The sequence below is a fragment of the Erythranthe guttata genome, chromosome 10 (genome assembly GCF_056151865.1).
Source record: "Erythranthe guttata isolate IM_541 chromosome 10, IM_541, whole genome shotgun sequence".
NCBI classification, from domain to species: domain Eukaryota; kingdom Viridiplantae; phylum Streptophyta; class Magnoliopsida; order Lamiales; family Phrymaceae; genus Erythranthe; species Erythranthe guttata.
In genome coordinates, this window is record NC_142542.1 from 13,894,046 (window position 1) to 13,911,305 (window position 17,260).

The 17,260-nt window shown below is 36.2% G+C and overlaps 2 protein-coding genes across 2 annotated transcripts; both read left to right on the top strand.

The window, feature by feature from the left end:
- Positions 1–9,157: 9,157 nt before the first annotated feature.
- Positions 9,158–12,507, top strand: LOC105954144 (uncharacterized). Its single transcript, XM_088824059.1, has 3 exons — positions 9,158–11,381; positions 11,466–11,656; positions 11,777–12,507. Exons 1-3 carry the CDS (start codon positions 10,060–10,062, stop codon positions 12,217–12,219), a joined length of 1,956 nt encoding a protein of 651 aa, XP_088680185.1. The 5' UTR covers positions 9,158–10,059; the 3' UTR covers positions 12,220–12,507.
- A 2,522-nt stretch (positions 12,508–15,029) lies between these two features.
- LOC148767592 (putative UPF0481 protein At3g02645) lies at positions 15,030–16,544 on the top strand. Its single transcript, XM_088824679.1, has one exon. It carries the CDS (start codon positions 15,030–15,032, stop codon positions 16,542–16,544), a length of 1,515 nt encoding a protein of 504 aa, XP_088680805.1.
- Positions 16,545–17,260: the final 716 nt, after the last annotated feature.

The following is a 17,260-nucleotide window of genomic DNA, read 5'->3' on the forward strand; positions in this document are numbered from 1 at the left end:
CTTATTTGCAACTTTTTCCTTTCTTTTTGATTTTTTTTTTCCTTCATGGACACCTAATTCTCGTTTTTCACCTATAAAACACAAAATCAATCAATTAAAGCACAAATATAATTAAATCTAAACAAAAGATCCACGTAAAGTAAACGTATTGAGTCAACATCAAGATCAAAATTAAGTAAAGTTATTCACCTCGCTGACATTCATTTCCCGGAAAATATATTGATTAGATCCAGTTGTATTCTTTGCCAAAAGAAAGAATGCACTCTACTCATGGCAACTTGTGGTGTCTTCGCTAGATCTTTAATCACTCTCCTTTTGAACAACTCTCTTCCTGTATCAGAATCTCAACGGCTTCTTTATCTAGACAAGTAGCCAAATAATTTATAATTCAAGTTACTAACAAGAGTATATTTTTCTTTCATGAACTAAATATTTTTTTTTTAATTTAAAAAGATAAAACCTTCAAGAACCATGCTAAGACATGGCAAATCAAGACAACAAACTAAATATGTAACCACATAATAAATATTTCATGTGGGGAGCTAAACAAAAAATTTCATCCACAAGCACGAAAAATTCCATTATTATTTGGTTAACAGTGTTAAACAGTAGTTTGAACAAGAAACAAGCAAAATTCCGTAGAGCTTATCGCAATTAACATACAAGATGTAATAGGTACTAGTGATACTATGCGCTATATAAGATTCTAAATTAAAACCCAGGATTCGAGACATTAGAGAATGCCAAAAGTTTCCTAGTACACTCGGTCCTCAAAATAAGCTGTAGTAAGATAAAATTCGAAACCCTACAGAAAATTCGAGTGTAATAAAACTTAATTACAATTAATACTAACAAGATATATGAATTGATTGCAATAGCTTTTGAGGCAAAATAGTAGCATCGGCTAGAATTAGCTTTTGAGAAACAAGGTCCATCGATATAATGGAAGAAAAAAGAACAAGAAAAAAATAAAAAGAGGCATAGGGCTGTAGTGATGGTGAAATAGTTCGATTCTTTTAACCTTCAATATTATCCCTTCATTTTCTTAATTTATTTAAACTTATATATAATTATATTAAGCACGTTTAAATAAAATAAATAAAATGTAATATTCTAGTCTGAAAAAAATAATTAGTATTATTAAATTATGTTTGAAAATTCAAATTTATAGTCAATTTTTGAGTTGTAACGAGTTCAAACTTGATTTTTTTTTTCAAAGCTTTAATCCGAGATCGAGCTCAAGATCGAGTGATTAACTCGTGCTCCAACTCATCAAGTTTTTTTCTTCATGAGCTCGAGATAGAGTAATCGTATCAACTCTCGAGCTCACTGATTTTTTTTCCTTGAGCTCTTGATTTGGAGAATCATAAGCACGAGATCAAGGTCATTTCTTTATATAAGTTTTATTGATGTTTATTATATATATTATTTCTATTAAAATAAAAGAATTATAAATTAAAAAAATAACATGCAATTGAATATGTAAACGTAATATTTATTATTATTATTATTATTATTATTATTATTATTATTATTATTATTATTATTATTATTATTATTATTATTATTATTATTATTATTATTATTATTATTATTATTATTATTATTATTATTATTATTATTATTATTATTATTATTATTATTATTATTATTATTATTATTATTATTATTATTATTATTATTATTATTATTATTATTATTATTATTATTATTATTATTATTATTATTATTATTATTATTATTATTATTATTATTATTATTATTATTATTATTATTATTATTATTATTATTATTATTATTATTATTATTATTATTATTATTATTATTATTATTATTATTATTATTATTATGATTATTATTATTATTATGATTATGATTATTATTATTATTATTATGATTATGATTATGATTATTATTATTATTATTATGATTATTATTATTATTATTATGATTATTATTATTTTTATTATTATTATTATGATTATGATTATTATTATTATTATGATTATTATTATTTTTATTATTATTATGATTATTATGATTATTATTATGATTGTGATTATGATTATGATTATTATTATGATTATGATTATTATTATTCTTATTATTATTATTATTATTATTATTATTATTATTATTATTATTATTATTATTATTATTATTATTATTATTATTATTATTATTATTATTATTATTATTATTATTATTATTATTATTATTATTTTTATTTTTATTATTATTATTATTATTATTATTATTATTATTATTATTATTATTATTATTATTATTATTATTATTATTATTATTATTATTATTATTATTATTATTATTATTATTATTATTATTATTATTATTATTATAATTATTATTATTAGATATTATATATTATATATTATACTCTTACTTATAATAATAAAAAAAAAAAAAAAAAAATAGGAACAAGTTAAGCTAACAAGCTTGGTGGAGCTCATGAAATAGAAATGAGCTAATTTTCTTGTCGAATTAGCTCAACTCATCTACACCCTTAGTTATAATGTTGATTCAATATTCATGTAAAAAACCACCTTCTGAAACTTGATGGAACAACTTTGAGAATCAGGAATTCAACTTCTATCGCTGCCCTGTTATCCTGCGCAAGAATAAATCGGACTGACGCCGGAGTTATCCTTAGTATAACTAATAAAAAATTATTTTTTCATTGCCATTCACCTCTTTCTCCTCTCCCTTTTTTTTTTCCTGACGCCCCACCCCACCCCACCCTCTCTCTCTCTCTCTCTCTCTCTCTCTCTCTCTCTCTCTCTCTCTCTCTCTCTCTCTCTCTCTCATTTATCTGCAGCCTCCAACCTCTCATTTTTCTCGAGTTTTTTTTCTTCTTTTTGGCAAATCTATTAGGTGGTGGTGGAGGATATGGTGGGTTGGTTATATAGGCTGTTGTTAACCCCTAAGACGTAGGCATCGACTATAATTCGAGTGTGGCCGAGTTATAGTTGAAGTGGTGCCAAGAAGTGTTGGCACAAGGCATGCTACACATGGGCCAAACGGTGGCCGAGAGATGGGCAAGTATTGAGGTGCTTGGCCGAGAATTACAAGGCAAGTGTTTCGAGTGATTGACAAGCATTGAGGTGCTTGGCCGAGAAAGGCATGGCAAGTGTGGGCAAGGCAAGTGGGCTGAATAGCACGCGTGCGGGCGGATTCGAACCTTGGGCGCGCGCGCGCGCCGATTGGGCAAGCTGGACAGCTAATTGACTTGGGAAGTTACGGAAGGCAGTTGCGGAGCGGTTGGCATCAGCTATTACTTAGAAAACCGTCTATTTTATGTTGTATTAGTGAGCCAAGTGGCTGGCCTGCATGCCGCCATGTGTCCATTGGCAGTTTAGTGTGTAAACTGCATTGTACCTTGTATTTATAGGCCCTTGAGTGCACAAATCCGACCAATTCAGATAGAGGGACTTAGATTGCAATTGTTAGCATCTGTTGTGAGGATTCGTTGTGTGCACCAAGGGCTTTCCTTGTATTATTCGTGAGTGAATCAATAAAGGTTGAGCGTTGCTCGTAAATTGCTTGTGTTGTTCGATTTCCACTGCATACTTGTGATTGTTGCTGTTCATTTGATATAATGATGGTGCTATACGTTTGTGCGAAGAATAATTGAGCGGGCTGACTAATTTAGTGCGTAAATCAGGCCGTACGGTGGGAAAATTTTGATTATAAATTAACCCCTGTAACAGTTGGTATTAGAGCCCGGTTCTCGGGTTCTGAACGGTGTTCTTCGACATGGAAGATTCGGGTTCTTCCTCAATGATGAATCCTACACGAGCAGCGTTGATCGCTTTGGAAGCAAGATTGCAACGTCTTGAGACTCTTGTTGGGCCGCCCGTTGATCTGAGAGCAGTCCCTATTCTCCAACAACTTGTTGATTGGCAACAAGCATTTGAACAACTATCAAAATCTATAGCCGGTCTACCAGAATTTGTGGAGACTAGGATGGCAAGTGTTGCTGAAGATCTCGGGTTGCTAAGTAATGCGGTTGAAGCCAAGTTTGAGATGTTTTTGAACGGATTTGGCTGTGGTGAAGCTGGCGATTCGTGAGTGGACGTCGAGTGCTGTTATAAAACTTCCTTTGGGACATGGAGAACTATTTCCAGGCAGCAAATGTGTCCGACCAAGAGAAGGTGACCATTACAAGCATGTACTTGTCGGGTGATGCGAAGTTGTAGTGGCGAGCACGTCTTTCCGACGATGCTAGTGCCAATCGGGACAAAATTGAAACTTGGGAAATGTTGAAGAATGAGTTGAAAGAACAATTCTTGCCTTGCAACACGAGCTGGTTGGCAAGGGAATCCCTACGCCAATTGAAGCATAAGGGGTCCGTTCGTGAGTACGTGAAGAACTTCAGTTCCTTGATGCTTGACATTTGGGATATGATGTCGGAGGAGGATAAGATCTTTAACTTCATGGCTGGTTTGCAACCTTGGGCACAATCTGAGTTGCGGAGGTAAGGCGTGAAGGATCTGCCGGAAGCGATTGCCGCTGCAGATCGCCTTGTTGATTACAAGACGTTTGGTGCCAAGGATGCTGAAAAGAAGGAATCCGGGAAGGATAAGGGCAAGAACAAGAATTCGGGTGGAAAGTTTGGCCGAGATGGGAAATTCAAGGCCAAGAAGAATTTCGAGAAGCCTAGGAACGGCCAAACCCGCGGGGCAATTGACCATTAACAAGGAAAACAAATGTTGTTTCGTGTGTAATGGTGACCATCGAATGAGGGACTGCCCTAAATGAAGCAAATTGAATTCTTTGATGCTGGAATTGGATGGAGATGGTGATGACCCTAAGCAAGTCAACCCCATCCAGTTGCTGAGTGCCTTGACGGTCGAGAAGGTACCTATCAACCCCAAAGGTTTGATGTATGTCGAAACTTTGTTGAACGGTAAGAAAGTGATGGCCATGGTGGATTCGGGTCCAACGCACAACTTTGTTGCCGTTCGAGAGATTGGAAAGATGGATTTGAATCTCTCACAACATGAAAGTAGAATTAAAGCCGTGAATTCAGAAGCCGAGCCGGTGAGGGGTGTGATCAATGTAGAGTTGTGCATTGGTCCTTGACGTGGGCAGTGTTCATTTACTGATGTACCACTAGATGATTTGACGTGATTTTGGGGCAAGACTTTCTGTTGTCGGCCTGGGTTGGTGTCATACCTTTCCTGAGTGGATTGTTGTTCATGGATCCTAGTTGTCCATGTTTCGTGACGGGAACATTCGTGGAGAAGGCCAAAGAGAATTGAGGGCTTATTGTCAGCATTGCAACTAAAGGCAGGTCTAAGACATGGTGAGCCAACATGCCTGGCTTCACTGGTCGAAATCAAGCCGGATGTGTACCAAAAAGTGCCGGATGCAGTTGCTGAATTGCTGGCTGAATTCGAGGATGTGATGCCTCATGAATTACCGAGAGAGGGCCGCATCGGCGAGCCATTAACCATAAGATTGAGTTGGAACCGGGGGCCAGGCCGCCAGCACAAGCACCGTACCGGATGGGTCCTTCAGAGTTGGCTGAGCTTAGAAGGCAGTTGGACGATTCGCTGAGTGCGGGTCTTGTGCAACCTTCCAAAGCTCCTTATGGGTTGCCGGTTCTGTTCCAGAAGAAGCAGGACGATTCAATGAGGATGTGTGTTGACTATCGGGCATTGAATAAGGTTGGTCGAGCTATAGTTGAAGTGGTGCCAAGAAGTGTTGGCACAAGGCATGCTACACATGGGTCAAACGGTGGCCGAGAGATGGGCAAGTATTGAGGTGCTTGGCCGAGAATTACAAGGCAAGGGTTTCGAGTGATTGGCAAGCATTGAGGTGTTTGGCCGAGAAAGGCATGGCAAGTGTGGGCAAGGCAAGCGAGCTGAATAGCACGCGTGCGGGCGGATTCGATCCTTGGGCGCGCGCGCGCCCCGATTGGGCAAGTCGGGCAGCTAATTGACTTGGGAAGTTATGGAAGGCAGTTGCGGAGCGGTTGGCATCAGCAATTACTTACAAAACCGTCCCTTTTATGTTGTATTAGTGAGCCAAGTGGCTGGCCTGCGTGTCGCCATGTGTCCCTTGGCAGTTTAGTGTGTAAACTGGATTGTACCTTGTATTTATAGGCCCTTGAGTGCACAAATCCTACCCATTCAGATAATGGGACTCAGATTGCAATTGTTAGCATCTGTTGTGAGGATTCGTTGTGTGCACCAAGGGCTTTTCTTGTATTATTCGTGAGTGAATCAATAAAGGTTGAGCGTTTCTCGTAAATTGCTTGTGCTGTTCGATTTCCGCTGCATACTTGTGATTGGTGCTGTTCATTTGATACAATGATGGTGCCATAAGTTTGTGCGAAGAATAATTGAGCGGGCTGACTGATTTAGTGCGTAAATCAGACCGTACGGTGGGAAAATTTCGATTATAAATTAACCCCTGTAACAGCTGCTATGGTGAGTGACAACGGCGGGTATGGTTGAGATGGTTGAGGCAAATCTTGGGCGTGGGCTTGGTTATGGAAACGACTACGATGGGTGGCGTACTTGAGGGTGGCTATGGCGATGGTGGGATGGAGGCGACTATGGAGTCAGTCGGTATATATTATGGAGGCGGCTAGGGTGATGGTAACGCGCTTACCAGGGAGGGTGATTATGGAGATATGTAAAACGATGGCTATGGAGGATGGCGCCTATGGTGGATGTTGTTGCAGATCTAGGGTTTTTTTTTTTTTTTTATAATTGTGAATAACTATGAATGACTATGAATTACTTCAAGTGTCTACGTAAGTGGCGGCTAGAGTTTTAAAGGGGGAGTTAGGGTTTTCAAATTGTGAGTACAAATGATTATGGATAACTAAGATTACTACAAGTTCTTACAAGTGTCTCTAGGTGACTACGGCCGAAGAGAAAAATAAAAAAAATTCTTTTAACATTATGTAGAACAAAAAGGAAAAATAAGATTTTTATAATACTTAAAAAATATACAAAATGAAAAGGGAAAAAAAATCCTGTTCTGCACATAAAAAAAAATATGCAAAAATTCTTAGATGCAAAAATAAAAATGTTAAATGCATAATATAAAAATGATAATTACAGTTTAAATATTAATTGGTGTGAATTTTATTTGTTGAGTGGAGGTCATTTTTAGGAATAAAGTTTCTTAACAGATGTGAAGCAAATGTGTTGTTTAGTTTTTCATTTGGATCTAATAATATCTTCAGTCCCCTTTTAATAAAGAGATTATTTTAGGGACTCCGCATATGGAAATTATATATAACTAACTACCAAAGCTAATTACGTCCTGGTGCATACCCCCTCCATTTTGAAATTAATTTGACAGGCCCCCTTCGCCCTCCATCAAGTACCTAAAATGCCCTTTTAAAATTAGTATTAAATCCTAGTCGCTCACAATCGTCTCTCTCTTCCTGTTACAACTCTTGGATTCAAATCTTGCCACCCATAGATCTCCAACCGGCGAAATTGCTTCCCGGAGTCATAACTCTCTCTCCGGTGGTTGGAATTCGATGGTTTAACTACCGTTGGATTCCTCTCGTCGAGCTATTTGTTTTGGTGGTGATTTTATTTAGTTTGGAAAACTCAATATGTTTCTGCAATCGTTTACAATCGGTGCGTATTTCGACAACGGTGGGTCTTGCCGGAGGTGTAATTTGTGTTCCGGCAGTCGGAATTTAACGGGCTACCCACCGTTGGATTCTTTTCGTCGAGATCTATATTTTGATGGAAATTTCTTTCATTTTTTTTAATTTTCAGATTTATTCATATATTTTTTTCAATTGTGAGCACGGAACCTTGGGTGGTTAGTGGCGGCTAAGGTGTTGGTAGGAGGCGCTTGGGATGATGAGTCATTAGTGGTTTGGTCTAAAATTTGTAGCATTTCGCAGCTATGGCCTCTATCTCTCGATCTCTTAGTGTTTGTTGATTTTTGAGAGTTTTGATGTTTGTTCAATTTTTTTTGACTTGCACTAAAATATTTTTTTTTTGTTTTGATTTTGCAATTGCAGCCTAATGAAAGCCATTGATCCTCTCCTTGAAGGTGTCAAAAAAATTTGTTGAAGTTACATTTGCTTCAATACAATGTTCAACAGGTTGTATACATTATTTGTGTATTTCGATTTGTATTTTATGGGTTATGAGGTGATTTATAATATAAATATTGAAATTTGTAATTTTTTGTTGTTGGAGTTTATTAATTTCTTTTGTATAAGCCAGTATTCGTGTGTACATAATTGATCGACTAAAAATATGAGGTAAAAAAAAAACATAACTACGAATGACTATAATTTACTACAATTACATGTAGTTATTTTCAATACCGTAAACATATTGATTTTAAAAAAAAAAAAATTTTTTTTAAATCAATAAAAAAATATATAAATTAAACAAACAGGTTTAAATACAAAAAAAAAATGTAGGACCGGAAATGCTGAATGTCTACATTTAAGGGTAGTACAGTACTTATCCTATTCAGGGGTATGTCCAAGGATGATTTTGGCTTAGGATTATCCCTAGTTTATTTCGTAACGAGGGGTGTATATAAAATAATTGCCCATTAATAAAATACATTAATTTTATGGATTAATGACAAAGAGGCCCATGACAAGGGCACTTAATTAAAAAAATGACATTCAACTTTTTTGTGTTTCAAATATTTTCAGTTCTTTCAAACTTTATTTGCAAATAAGGAAAACCATTTTATATATACCAAAATTATCTTCAATTCCTTGAAACCCAATTCAACTTCAATTTCATAATTTACACTCAAATTTCATAATTTACACTACAATTTAGCCAAATTTCACTAATTAACCAAGTTTGACCATAATTTTATTTTTGACCCAAATTTTGACCCGCCACCGCCGGTCAGCCGCCGTTGACCACCGGCGTCTAGCGTTAGAACTTTTTTTTTTTTCCTTAAAAAGATATTTTAATTAATATTATTGTAATGGCTGCTAAATTACTGTCTCCAGTAGTTATTTAACTGTCGAAGACAATAATTTAACAGTTAATTGACTTTATTATTTATTTTTTATTACTATCTTGGCTACTAAATTACTCTCTTCAATAGTAATTTAACAAATTGCTTTTCTTTTTCTTAAAAAAAATATTTTAATTAATATTACTGTCTTGACCATGGTAGTTAATATCGCGATATATCACGATATATATCGCGATACGGTACGGTTTCAATTAAAACGATACAACTCGGGCTCCGTATCGATTATTCATAAATATCGGAAAATATCGCGATATATCGTATCGTATCGCAGTATCACGATACGATACGATATATACGATATTTATCCACCCAAATAAAAAAATTAAAAAAAAAAAACAGAAAAAAAAGAAGGAAACTGAGTCGGCTGAAAAAGAAAACGAATTTGAAGAATCTCTTCAACATCCCAAGATTCCCAAACCTAGTTTTCACTCTTCTCTTCAATTTCTTCAACAATCCTCGCAATATCTCAACTATAATATTTAATTTCTATTCATTCTTGCGTTTTGTTTGAGATTCAACACCAATTCAAGGACGATTTTGACTGGGTTTTGCACAATTGGGACGGGCTTGCGATCTACAACCTTATTTCTTCAAAATTTCGTTCAATCATGGGTGTGTTCAATTTGAGGTGGGCTCGTTGATTTGTGGTGATTGGTTGAAAATTCAGATTAGTTGGGGGGTGTTGTGCTATTTTCAGCATTGGTTGGGGTGTTTCTGCAACTTTCAGCATTGGTTGGGGTGTTTCTGCAACTTTCAGCATTAATTGGGGTTTGCTTGTACAATTTTCAGCATTGTTGGGGTAGTTCTTGCATTTTCCAGCATATTTTGGGTGGTTTGTGCAATTTTCAGCATTTACTTTTTCACAAAAAAAATATATTTTGTGGTTGTATTGGCTTTTGGGTGTTTTGGATTGCAATGGCTCCTAGAAAAAGAGGAAGTAAGGATATTACATGGAACCACTGTGCAGTCGTTGATCCTTCAGAAACGAAACATCTACGATGTAATTATTGTGGTAAAGATTATTGAGGTGGCGTTACGAGGATGAAACATCATCTTGCCGGAATACGTAATGAGTGTACGATTTGTGAGAAGGTTCCAGATGAAGTAAAAGAAATATTTGCTAAACTGTTAAGTAGCAAAAAAGCGAAGAATGAGGCAAATAATCTTGAAGTTTTGGATGAAGAAATAGTCGAAGATGTTGGCAAAGAAAGAGGAGGATTACATCCATTTTTCTCTAAAAAGGGGCCTACATTGAAACAAGCAACGATGAATGTAGCACTGAAAGATAGAGAGTCAGTGATTCGTGACATATGTAGATGCATATATGGTAATGGTCTACCTTTCAACTTGGTGAGAAGCCCCTTATTTACTCAAATGTTGAAGTCGGTTGGGGAATATGGTAAAGGTTTGAAGCCTCCTTCTTATCATGAGGTAAGAGTTTCTTACCTTAGAGATGAAGTTGAACATGTCAAAAATTCCATGGAGAAATATACAGATGAATGGAAAAGATGGGGATGCACATTAATGTGTGATGGTTGGACCGACGGAAAATCTCGATCAATCACTAATTTTCTAGTCAATAGTCCAAGTGGGACGGTATTTTTGAAATCCATCGACACTAGTAATGAGATCAAGGATGGTCAAAAAATGTTTGAGTTATTGGATAAGACGATTGTAGAAATTGGGGTTGAAAATGTTGTTCAAGTTGTAACTGATGGTTCTTCTAATCTTGTGTCTGCCGGGGAGAAGTTGGAAGAGAAGTACAAGAGTTTATGTTGGTCTCCTTGTGCTGCCCATTGCCTTGACTCGGTGCTTGAAGATATTGGAAAAATTCCGATCTTCCATTCCACCATTACAAACGCCAAAAGGATCACCACTTACATATATAGGCATCAATGGGTTCTAAGATTGTTCAGAGACTATTCTAAAGGAAGGGAATTGGCAAGACCGGCCGTAACAAGGTTTGCAACTTCTTTTCTTACTTTAAGCTGCATCTTGAATCAAAAAAGTGCTCTTAAGTCCATGTTCGTTTCGGAAGTATGGACTTCAAGTTCTTATGCTCGTAAGCATGATGGTAAAGAAGTAGTGGACCTTAATTCGTGCAATGCCAAATTTTGGAGTTCTATCAAATATTGTTTCCGATGTGTGAGTCCAATTGTTAAAGTATTGAGGCTTGTAGATGGTGACTCAAAACCAGCAATGCCGTATATTTATGAAGCAATGGATAGAGCCAAAGATCAAATAGCTCAAAACTTCAATAATGTGGAGTCGAGGTATAAGAAGATATGGGAAATAATTGATCTCCGTTGGAACCGGCAACTTCATAGACCACTTCATGCGGCGGCATATTATCTTAATCCTAAGTAATAATTTTTTTTATTTCTTTTTGTTAAATTTGAATTTCATAAAAAAATGTTTATTATTAATTTATTTTATATTTTTATTAGGTTTCATTATGCTGAGGGGTTCGAGCCAAATAGTGACGTCATATATGGTTTGCATAAAACCATTGAGATGATGATTGCGGATGATACTAGGACAAGAATTTTGATTGATTCGCAACTTGAGAAATTCAAAAGAGCGCACGGGCTATTTGGATTAAAAATGGCAAAGGAAACAAGGGACAAAAAACAGCCTGGTATTTTTTTCTTATGGTTTTACTTTTAAAAAATGTAGCTTTTTAATTAAATATTACTATATATTTACTAAATATATTTAATGTGGTAATTATATTTTATATTAATTTTTATTTTAATAGCTCTTTGGTGGGAAAGTTATGGTGGAGAAGTAAAGGAATTGCAAAAGATTGCTATGAGAATTTTAAGTCTCACATGTAGTGCTACCGGATGCGAGAGGAATTGGAGTACATTTGAACAAGTGCATACAAAAAGAAGAAACCGCTTGGAGCAACAAAGACTTAATGCACTTGTCTATGTTAAGTACAATCTCCAACTTGATGCGCGGCAAAAAATTCGAGTAGAGAAGGGAGAAGCTTATGATCCAATATGCTTATCGGATATTGAATCTGATGACGAGTGGATCACCGAAAAAGAAGACCCTTGCTTACCTGAAGATAGTTCATGGATGGATGTACATGAAGATTTTAGCTTTAGTGAAGAAGCTTCAAGTTCAAAACGGAAAAGAGGTATATTATGTATATTTCTTTTGTTTAAAAATATACTATCATTCAATATTATTTAGGCCAAAGTTAGAGTCGATGAAGTTGAAGAGATTGATGAATATGAAGATGAAGATGAAGATGTAGACAATTGTTTGAAATTGGTGGATGAGGAAGATTTAAGTGACATTGATCTTCAAGATTTCGAGTGATGGATTGTTTTATAAATTAGGGATTTGAATTTGAACTTCGATGATGTTATTTAATGAACAATTATGATTTTTGTCAATATTTTATAATGTGATGTTGAAACTTGAATTTGGATTTTGGATCTATTTTTTTTAATGAGTATTTGACTTTAAAATATTAAATTTTACATGTTTCTAATATTTTTCTTATGTAAATATATATATTTTTTACCAGTTTAATAGTTGGTTAAATATCTTACGATACGATACGATAAACGATACGGTACGAGATCTGGAGCAAAACGATACGAGATATATTTACGATCCGATAACCATGGTCTTGACTGCTAAATTACTGTCTCCAACAGTAATTTAACTGTCTGGGACAATAATTTCACTATATTAACTAATTTTATCGTCTACGCCTGCAATTTTGTTGTATTCGACCGTAATGCAATAATATTCGTAATATTTTTGTTCGAGAAAATAATATTCATAATATTACTGTCCCAAAAAGTAATATTACTGTCTCATACAGTAATTTAGCAGCCAAGACAATAATATTAATTAAAATAATTTTTTCTAAGGAAAAAAAATCAAGAAATGAAAGTCAACGGCGGTTGACCATCCGAAAAAAAAATCAGAAAAAAAACCTGGAGAACCGCCTGGTCAACACCGGAATCTGGTCGGAAAAAATATTTCAGAAAAAAAAATATTTTCTTAAAAAAAATATTTTTCAAAAAAATATTAAAATGGGGTTAATGTGATATATTTGTTTAAATTCGGGATCAATGTGCAATATCGAGGAAGTTAGAGTATAATGGATGGAATTGATAAAAATTATATTATGGAGGATATTTTAGACTCAAAACATGGGGATGAGTTCATTTCAAAAACTGTTTTTTTTTTTTTTTTTTTTTTTTTTTTTTTTTTTTTTTTTTTTTTTTTTTTACCAATATGCGTTTAAGTTCCTTGTCATATCCCTCTTTGCCATTTGCCCTAATTTTACTAAGGGGCCTTAATATATAGGTCCCTATTGAAACTAAATGACAACCTTAACTAAACCTTTGCTACAGATCCTTTATAAAATTCAATCCAAAAATACCCTTCCACTCACAAATTTGAAAGTTGCATTAAGTAAAATTCATATTGCATTTATCATTTTTTCAGTATGCATTTAATATATTTTATTTTTCCAACCAACATTCTAAATTTTTTTATACAAAATACGTTTAATGTCCTTTTTTTTCTTTCTATTTCTTTATTGTGTAGCAATTTTTACACAATTAAAAAAATATTTTTTTCTTCATAATATTGAAGATTACGAAAAAAATATTTTTTTTATTTTTTTAATTCAATTTACATATTGTTAATTTTGTTTTTGGTTTTATCTGTTGTTAATACTATAGTAGACTATGGTATACTATAGTCTATTGTAGCATACTACGGGGTACAATAGCATACTTGTGCTATAGCATACTTCAATGTACTATAGTTTACTACGGTCTACTGTTTTAAACCCTAGCCGCAAAACAATTCTCAGCCGTCGCCAAACCCTAGCCGCCAACAACTTGCAGTCCCACCAACTTCTATCCACCAAACCCTAGCCGCCAACCAAAACCCTAGCACCATCAAAGAGGCCTAGCTTGATGCAACCACCACCCACCGTAGACGAATTAACCTCACGCCACCGTCTTCAATGGCTATCTACCACCATAACCATCCGCTCTAATACACGACAACCGCTACCGCTCTCAACCGTTATGAGCCATGAATCACCGCTGCCATTTCACACAAAAAAAAAAAGGGAATGATGGATGAGACGAGTGAGCGTGTGGTCAGATGAACGACACGTGGATACAGATACGAGGCAGTCAACTCTTGAGTTGTTGTGGCTGCCACATCTCTTTTGACGAATCTTCGCACCAATTTATTTTTCATTTTATCATAGGATTCGCGGATATTTTGTATCGTCAACAATTAATGAGAAATACTTTGGACATATCGTAATAAATAGTAGAGGCCCAAGAGAGCTGGTATATTTAGATCTGTAATTCTCCGATCGTCATCGACCATAGCGGACCATAATTGAGTGAGCGAGAGAGAGAGGGATAAAGAGAGCGAGAGGGAGAGGAAGAGGCGAGAGGGAGAGGCGAGAAACATATGAGAGAGCCAAGAAAGAGAGGCGCGAGAGAGAGAAAAGAAATGAAAAATAAATCTGATTAGTTGAAAAAACGTTAGATATTATATTTAGGATATAAAGACAAACTAGGGATAAAATAAAATTTAGAAATATGGGTCATATATTATTTTAAAGTACGGTTTTAATTAAAATATTGAATTTAAGATTGTCATTTAATTAGTTCAAATTAGGTTTCATTTAAGTAACTCCTAAGCATATTTCCCCTTTTATTAATTAATGCGTTTAAACTTCAAGTAGACTTCAATGCTATAGGTCATTCATTACTCATAATTGTACTAAAAATTAGTAGTCAGTAGAGAAGCCTCAGTTACATGTTTCACATATGTTTCACATGCATGGCATAATATACTATAATTTGTTGGCAAGAAAAGTAAAAAGCTCATATAGTTGAAGTAACACTATTAATTATACCCTATTTCCCGAAAGCAAAGTATCTTTCCAACTCTATATATGATAAAACACAAAAAAGAAAAAAAAAAAATCCCCTAAAAAACAAAAATAAATGCCTTCTCCCAACTCAATGCTCCGTTCAGTCAACAGTGAGGAAAGATGGGCAACAGAAATGTTTTTGTCTTTTCCAGCAGAAGAAGAAGGGGTCCACATAAACCTCAACATCCCTCCATGTGTGTTTAGGGTTCCGACAAGCTTCGTCGAAACAAAGACCGAAGCGTACGTACCCCGGCTCGTTGGCCTTGGCCCGTACCACCATCTCCGCCCCGATCTCTACACCGCCCAACGGAGAAAACTCGCTGTCGTAGCTAAGTTGCACCCGCGGATCAACTTACGCGCCATCGCCGAGGGTATCGCCAAATGGGAGCCTTTTATCCGGCAATGTTACGACGAGTACCTCGACTTCGACCCGCAAACCCTGGCTTGGATCTTCGCCGTTGATGCCTTTTACTTGGTAAATTTTCTTAACAATTATTCTGTCGCGGAGAATAATAATAATAAGGCCGAAACAGAAAAATTAGCAGGCGATGTTTTGATGCTCGAGAACCAAATCCCTTCCCTTATAATTGCCGGAATCTTCTACCATTTAGTCGCACCCGGAGACGACGAGGTGCGGCGCCTGTTGCAGCTAGAAAGTTTCCGCGGTTTCTGCTACGATGCGTCGCCGCTCCCGGTGACGCTGCTGGGAATACTTGAACCGGCCGAGGCCATGATAGAAGGGCACCTGCTAAAATTGATGTATCATTTGATTGTGAAGGACTGCACGGTTATTACTCCTCATCATTGTTCCAGGTTAATTCTTGACAATCCAGGCCTTATTCTGGCCGAAAATCTGAAGAGGGGTGTTGATGCTGCGGCGGGGGTAGGTGTTCCGGGGGCGGGGATCGTCCAGCAGCTCGTGTCGCTGGCGGAGAAGGTGCCGTGGGACTCTATCTTATCTCTTTTCAAGAAAGGCGACCCCGACGGAAAAAGCCCTTCGATATTAGTCGAGGAGATTGATATTCCTTGTGTTTCGCAGCTTGTCAATCTTGCAGGGATTCGGTTTTCGGTCGTTCCAGAAGGAATAAGGGGATTCAAGTATGACGCGGAGGAGAAGAAATTCTATCTCCCGGTAATCAAGATCAAGTCCAATTTCGAGGTCGTTTTGAGGAACTTGTTGGCGTACGAAGCGGCCGCGAAACCCGGTGGACCCGATGTTCTAGAACTGGCGGAGTTTGTGGATTTGATGTGTGGAATTATCGACACTCCGAGAGATGTGGAGATTCTGAGGAAGGAGGAAGTTATTGTGAGCGATCTTACCGATGAGGAGATTGCTCCTATTTTTAACGGGATAAAGAGATCGACGGGGAATAAGGAGACAAAGACGACGAATATAGAGAAGGCCGTGGAGAAAGTGAACGTGGAGTATGGTAATGTGCCGAAGGTTAAGGCGTATAGATTGATGAAAAAATACATTTATGGTTCGTGGAAGTTTCTTACGGTTGTCTCGATGGTGATCGTTGTGCTGCTGCTTTTGTTGCAGGCTTTCTGTTTGGTCTATGGTTGCAGTAAGCGTTGGTTCAAATAAAGAAGATTGTGAGCATTAGTTGGTGTGTTGTATTATAAGTTCTGAGTTGTTTTGAGTCTTTAATAATAACATGTTTTTACATAGGAAATAAATATATGTGCTTGTGCTCCTAACCTCACCACTCTCTCTCATTTATATGCCGCCCCAACCCTTCCCTCTTTCTCGATTTTTTTTCTTCTTTTTGGCAGACCTATTAGATGGCAGTGGAGGATATGGTGGTTTGGTTATAGAGGCGGCTATGGTAAGTGACAACGGCGGGTATGGTTGAGCTGGTTGAGGCGGATCTTGGGCGTGGTGTACCTGACGGTGGTGGGATGGAGGCGGCTATGGATTCGGTCGGCATATATTGAGGGTGATTCTGGAGGCGGTTAGGGTACGTGGTGGTGTCGGGCTTAGGGTGGAGGGTGATTATGGAGATAGGTAAGATGATTGTTATGGCTAGGGGTGGAAATCGGAATAAAATTTCCGATTTCGGCCGAATCCGATCCAAAACATTCCAGTTTTGGAAGGATTTTTTTCAATTCCGAATTCCGAAATTTCCGACAAAAATCGGATCGGAATCGGAATTACATTACAGAATTTCGGAATTTCCGAATTCCGATGCGAAATTATTTCCGATTATTGTGGTCAAAATTGGATTTTTGTGGTCAAATTGGGGTTATAATTAAGAAATTTGTATATGATATGATTTAATTTGGGTAGAGAGAATAATAAGC

Coding starts and splice junctions, on each gene's coding strand:
- LOC148767592 (XM_088824679.1), top strand. CDS start 15,030: ATGCCTTCTCCCAACTCAATGCTCCGTTCAGTCAACAGTGAGGAAAGA.
- LOC105954144 (XM_088824059.1), top strand. CDS start 10,060: ATGAAACATCATCTTGCCGGAATACGTAATGAGTGTACGATTTGTGAG. Junction 11,382..11,465: donor GCATATTATCTTAATCCTAA/GTAATAATTTTT, acceptor TATTTTTATTAG/GTTTCATTATGCTGAGGGGT. Junction 11,657..11,776: donor AAGGGACAAAAAACAGCCTG/GTATTTTTTTCT, acceptor TTATTTTAATAG/CTCTTTGGTGGGAAAGTTAT.